Source organism: Galeopterus variegatus, unplaced genomic scaffold, assembly GCF_000696425.1.
Source record: "Galeopterus variegatus unplaced genomic scaffold, G_variegatus-3.0.2 Scaffold3891, whole genome shotgun sequence".
Taxonomy (NCBI): domain Eukaryota; kingdom Metazoa; phylum Chordata; class Mammalia; order Dermoptera; family Cynocephalidae; genus Galeopterus; species Galeopterus variegatus.
In genome coordinates, this window is record NW_007730002.1 from 47,490 (window position 1) to 54,220 (window position 6,731).

At 49.2% G+C, this 6,731-nt stretch overlaps 1 protein-coding gene across 1 annotated transcript in view; it reads left to right on the top strand.

The window, feature by feature from the left end:
• The window catches only part of GPR137B (G protein-coupled receptor 137B), a 27,989-nt gene that overhangs the window by 7,364 nt on the left and 13,894 nt on the right, over positions 1 to 6,731 (top strand). Inside the window, exons 3-4 of the mRNA XM_008586228.1 lie at positions 2,728 to 2,950; positions 4,989 to 5,138. Of these exons, the coding sequence (XP_008584450.1) occupies positions 2,728 to 2,950; positions 4,989 to 5,138 (373 nt within the window). The remainder of the gene's footprint in view (positions 1 to 2,727; positions 2,951 to 4,988; positions 5,139 to 6,731) is intronic.

Genomic DNA, 6,731 nt, shown 5'->3' on the forward strand with positions numbered 1-6,731 from the left:
AGCTCACAGTCGGGTCTGGAGATGTGGGAGGTGCAGAGGGAGCAGCAGGGCCCTGACTCGAGGACAGAGTGATGTGGGTTTGAAGGGCCTTGGTCAGTGATCACATGCCAGAAAAGAACCTTTCCTGGCAAATCGTTGATGTTTCTTTTTCCAAAGGAAATTTGTTTCTGCTTAAAAAGAGTTGAGTGCAGAAGACATGTGACATTGACTCCCCAAGACTTCACAGTGCTGCCCCCCCCCAGTGGCACCTCTCCAGGGTGCAGTACACACCGTAGCCCACACTGACCACGCCAGTGTCCAGGTCCCACCGAGTCCCCACCCTGCCGCCTTCCACAGGCCCCCGGGCTGTCACTTCTTACCTGTTACAGTAGGTTCCCGAGAAGGCTCTGCAGGCTGCCGTCTCTTCATCTGTCCATGCACTGTACTGTGCCCCAAACCATCTTCTCAAACTGCACTGTGGTCACGACAATCCTGCCCCCTCTCCTAGAGCCCCCTCCCATCCTTGGCTGTCCCCCTTGCCCAAATGTCCAGGCCTGGTGGACGCTGGCCATCCCAAGCCAACAGGCATGCCTGACTGTCACGTCTCTTTCATCCATGCTCTGTGCCTCCCTCTCCAGACGTGTGCATGACAGCACTTCCCCGCCACCCTGAGCTACTGGGGGCCCGGGTGCGTCGTCTCCATCTCATTCTGTCAGCACAGGGCTGTGCAGGGAGGAGCCTGCAGTCCTTTCTCCCTGCCTGGAAAGTTGCAGGATCTCCATGTTAGGTTGTTCCACACCAGCAAGGGCAAGATCTGGCACCTGCTGTGACGGAGTGTTCGTAGGAGCTAAAAGGCAGCCCTTGTCCAGGCATCTGAACACTCTCTGGATTCAACACGCATGTCTTCACCTGGGCTGACTCCTTCCTTCTTCCCTCCGTCCTCCCGCCCTCTTACAACGTATTCACAGAGCTCCTGCCACATACAGGGTGGGGACAGCAGGTGAAGGAGCAGCCGAAGTCTTGATCTTCGTGGAACTTATCATCTACGTAGAAGCCAGCACTGATCAGATCATTGTCTGTCTGTTCTGTTATCAACTTTGATAAGTCCATGAAGTTAAAGTGCAGGGGACCAGGAAAGCAGGCATCAGAGAAACCTGATTATGTGTGCGTGCGTGCGTGTGTGTGTGTGTGTGATGGGTGTGCAGGGAGGAAAGGCTTCTTTGCAGCCGTGCTGTTGGAGCTAGGATGAGCAGGGGGCAGGTAGGCAAGGTTCCTCTGGTAGACGTAGGTTCTGAAAATTAAGACAGACTTTGCCAGCGGAGAGTAAATTATTAATTGCAAGTTGTAAAATCCAATTCAAATTAGCTTGAGTAAATGGGGGGTTATATCACACTGGCAGGAAAGAAAACTGCAGCTGGGCATTGGCCTGGGCAGGCTGGAACCAAGGCCTCTCTCTTCTCTGTGTCTCTGTCTCTCTCAGTCTCCTCCCTTCCCTGCCCCCCATCGTCAGTGGCATGTCTGGAGCTGAGACTAGAATCCAGGATTCCCCTGTTTCGGTCTCTCATGGCTTTTGAAGACACCAAAATCGTTTTCTAGTTTCAAAATAACTTTTAGTTGACAGTTTTCTGCTCTCAGATTTGAATTGCAAACACATTCAACTTAAACCAGTCTATTTTTTTTTTTAAAGATGACCGGTAAGGGGGTCTCAACCCTTGACTTGGTGTTGTCAGCACCACGCTCAGCCAGTGAGCAACCGGCCATCCCTATATAGGGATCCGAACCCGGGGCCTTGGTGTTGTCAGCACCACACTCACCCAGTGAGCCACAGGCCATCCCTATATAGGGATCCGAACCCGGGGCCTTGGTGTTATCAGCACCACACTCTCCTGAGTGAGCCACGGGCCGGCCCTCAGTCTATTTTTTTGAGCCAAACAAGGCTGTGTCGTATTTGCCTGTCTGCTGAATTGTGTCCACCTGAAGTAAACATCGTATGGACAGTCATGAAGAGGAAGTAGAGCCTGCTGACCTCAGTGTTTGTAAATCTGAGACGTCTTCATGCAGACCTTACGCAGGTCACTGAGGACATGTATGGCTGAGAAACTACAGGTTAAAAATGGCCAGTGAAACAGTTTATATCCATTGAGCCTTGGGCCATTGCTGTGACAGATTTGTAATCAGAGCAGTGACTATACCCAATAGTGAATGCTCCCTGGATCCCACTCCGTTCATGACTTTGTTGGTTGGGGTTAAAATGCATTATGCAAATAAATACATTATGCAAATAAGCACATTATGCAAATACATGATCTCACTTAATCCTCACAAACAACCTGCAAGGTAGGTGTTACTTAGTCTTATTTTCAGGTGATGAAACTAAGGCTGGGAGAGGTAGCATGTTGCCCTCTACCAGCACAGGATGGTCAGAGCTCACACTGAACCTGACTGAGCCTGTGCTGTCCCCCCATCAGTGTGTCCTGTGAGGAGGGAGCCCACTCCGCCAGCCGGCAGGTGTCAGCTCCCACTAATCCTCACGACCTCCTGTGGACAGCAGAAGTGGCACTCGGGTCATGTTTGTAGTTTGCATCCGGGAACATCTATCTCCAAAGTCCAGGCTCTTCAGTGGTGTCCCCTGTGGTGTGTCTGCCTCCAGCAGTTCACTCAAACGTATCAGTTTCCTTCTAGGTTGACCCAGGATGTGCAGCCAGCGTGCGGGAATGGTGCCTTAAATCTCTCTCTGGTCCTTTCCAGGTTGCCCCTCTACCTGGCCTCGCTCTTCATCAGCCTCGTTTTCCTGCTGGTGAATTTAACCTGTGCCGTGCTGGTGAAGACGGGACATTGGGAGAGGAGGGTCATCGTCTCCGTGCGTGTGGCCATTAATGACACACTCTTCGTGCTGTGTGCTGTCTCCCTCTCCATCTGTCTCTACAAAATCTCCAAGATGTCCTTAGCCAACATTTACCTGGAGTCTAAGGTAGGGTGGAAACCCCTCCCATGAAACTTGTCTTACAAATAGCTTCCTGGCGTGCAAACAGGACCCTACACATCTCTTTGCACCTGACCTCCTGCAAATGGTTAGCCCTGCTGTGGTTGCCAAAACACTGCGGTAAGGATTTCACTGAACTTTGATTTTGTTTTTGTTTTGTTTTTGGCAGCTGGCTGGTACAGGATCCAAACCCTTGACCTTGGTGTTATAACACCTCACTCTAACCAACTGAGCTAACCGGCCAGCCCAGCTCACTGAACTTTGTATCGAGAAGAGTTGCATTCCACATGGCTTAAAAAGTGCGTTGGTGTGTGCAGAATTACTGTCTGAGAGTGAAGTCTCTGGTTGATAGCTCCAGTGATTTAACCTACATTTAAAAGGACTAGTGGGACGGATTGTACCTGTAGCATTAATAGCAAACGTGTATCTTGTGTTGACTATGTTCCAGGCACTTTTGAAAGCACTTTATGTGTATAAACTAATGTAATCCTCAAAACTCTATGGCAGCAAGGAATATTATAATTCCCACTTTCTACATAAGGAAACTGAGGCACAGAGAGGTTGAACAGCTTGTCCAGGTCACGCAGCTAGTGGTACAAAGTCACGATTCACACCTGGAGTCCAGCTCCAGGGATTGTGGTCTTCCCCACCTCATGGTACTACTGTGAAGACAGATTCAGGTCACGCCTTGACTGGCAGTGCCCACGAGCTGCTTCTTAGCGGCAGGATCCACTCCTGGAGTTAGGACAGTGCTCCTCCCTGTGCATTGTTCAGAGACAGGGCCAGACGTGAGGAGCAGGGCAGCCCCTGGCCGCTCTGTGCTTTCCCGCTCTGTCTCACAGCCTCCCGCCCTTTCCCCAGAGTTATAAAGAAGGACAGATGTGCACATCTGCTGGGGTGCCACAGAGCCTCTGATCAGCTGCAACCCCGCCCTCCCTTCACAGATGGATTTTGGACCTGAGCCAGAAGCCTAGTGAGGAGGGGGCTCTCTCCGGCTGGGGACCAGCCCCCGCCTGTCACACCGCCTCTTTGGTCTGAGGATTGTGGGGCAGCTGTGTCTCCATGATATTGTGTATTCAGTCGTGATCAGTACATTAACATCGGTGCCTCTGACTTCAAAAATATAAAGCCTTAGTCAGGGCATCCTATGATTTAGCCAGATTCCTGCAAATCCCCAAAATTAGTGTGGCAGAGTAGTTTTTTCATTTATAAGTTCTGATGAATTTTAGACTCGATTTTGCTTTAACTTTCTATATTACGTTGTCTCCTGTATAGGGGCTATTCAAGGATTTTAAAAACAGAGCTGCGGTTTTTAACAGGAGGGGTTAAATCGTAGATTGTCAAAATACCATTGAGCTCACCCATGGCACACAGGCTGACAAAGCCCTACTGGCAAAATAAAATAGTATCTTGGATTTAGTTAATGACTTCCAAGCGCAAAATTCAGAAATCCGTCCTAGTTTTTTGGGTGTGTTAACCATCTGTTTCTAGGGGTCCTTTAACTGACTTTGGAAATTGATAGCTTCATACAGTGGGGCACGAACCACTGATTTCCACCTAATTCCAAGCCCTGAGTCCCATCAGGACTCCTGTGCTCCAGCCAGGAAGACTCTGGGCTTTGGGAAATGCTCTCTGCCCAGTGCACCGTATCCAGCACAGCTGTCTCCCCACTGTCTCCCTCTGATCCTGGCCCAACTTGGACTCACCTGCTGTTGAGTGGGGGCAGTTAGAGGTTTAACAGAGTCGGCCATCTGTCTTCATGCTCCTGCAATCCAGGCCTTGAGGAAATGGCCCATGTTTTAGCCCTGTTAAAGGCATCTCCAAGCCAAGTCCCAGGGTCTAAATGAAGGTAACTGGAAGTTTAGGAAGGGGTGTGGATGAGTGGAGTGAAGGTGGAGGTTCTGGCAGATGACCTGGCACTGCCACTGGGACCCCAAAGGACTGCTGAGTTGGGCAGCAGGTGGGGACAGGGATGGGGCCGGTATCTGGGGCCTGAATGGCCCACCGACTGCTCCCTCTGTTCCAGGGCTCCTCCGTGTGCCAAGTGACCTCTGTCGGTGTCACCGTGATCCTGCTTTACACCTCTCGGGCCTGCTACAACCTGTTCATCTTGTCATTTTCTCAGAACAAGAACATCCATTCCTTTGATTATGGCTGGTACAACGTATCAGACCAGGTGAGTGGGGCGCCGAGAGGTGTTACCCAATGGGGACTGTTTGCTTTTCGGCATTCCCTGTGGCAGAGAGGCACAAGCTCTGTTTCCGCTGCTGAATAGCTGGGTGTCCTGAGACACTTCCCCAAGTGGTGTCTCCTTCATCTGTCCAGTGGGCTCCCAGCAGCTGCTGTGATCCTATTCACATGTCTTCTGAGAAAACTAGGAGATCGGGTGTGTGTGTACGTATACACCTGTGCATGCACAATACACGCACACACATGGACACGCACGTGCACACAGTACACTCGCATGCAAGCACACATACGTGAACACACACACCCCCACATGCACGCATACATGTGCACACAGGCGCACACACACTTCTCCTTTCCACCTCTTCAGGCTCTTGTGAGCAGTACTTTAAATTTTTAAAAAGTGCTTCTGTATAAATGTAAGACAATATTATTAGAGGGAAATTTGCAAAGATAAAGCAAATTGTATTCAAGTTTCAGAAAATACATAAAACTATGATGAAAGTATGAGAATTTTCTTAAATGGAGCATGTACACAGCCTTTGAGAACATTTGAACAAAAGTGACTGAGGATATTGAGGTTTTAGTAAAGTTCATTGCCCCAGAGGTCTCACTGTAATATTCTTTTTAAAATACATCCTACAAATTCACAAATCACAGTATAAATGATAAAGCAGATGAACAAAGTGCGGGAAATGTCCCATGGTGTCCATGCTCACAAAAGCACAAGAAAGAAGGAGCTGTCAGCTGGCATTCGCTCATTTGCTAAATACTGATTTTTTTAGTTTTTTAATCTCAGGCACTGTGCAAGGTGCTGGGATATAAAAATGCACAGACTCATTCCCTGCCCTGTGGGAGTTTATGGTCCGCAAAGGAAAAGACAGTCAGATAGGACACAACAATAATGAAATGTGACTTCTCTGGTTGCAGTCTGTTGGATTGATTTGCAAAGTTTCCTTAGCTTTTCCTGGAGAAATATTGAATATCTAACTATATATAAATCCACTTCTAAAATCCCAACAGTGCTCAGAACCAGGGCTGAATTAAGACACTGGAAGAAAGAATAAAATGACTCTGGAAAGCTAAACCTGTGAGGACAGGGTGCGATCACCAGAGGAACATGCAGGGTGTGATAATTAGAATTAAGATGACAGTGCAAGTGACAGCAGCCGCTGACCCAAACCGGTACCACAGACACAGGATGGGAGAATGTTGGGCAGGCACCGGTCAGGTGTGCCTTGTTTTGAGAAAATCACATATATAAAAATCCAGACTTTAAACAGTGATCAATTGGAGACATTCATAATACACAAAGGATTTCTTTCTTTCTTTTTTTTTTTTGTCTTTTTGTCTTTTTTCGTGCCTGGCAACGGATCGCAACCCTCAGTGTCGCACCCGTACTGGACCGGGACCGGCAACGGGATCGCAACCCTCGGTGTTGCCCCCACTCCTTGCTCAGCCAGTGAGCAGCCGGTCTGTAAGTGGGATCCGAACCCTCGGCGGGAGCGCCACCGCGCTTCTCAAGCGGCGCACTGTAGCAGTGCGCCACTGGGCCGGCCCAGGATTTCTTTTTTTTTTTTTT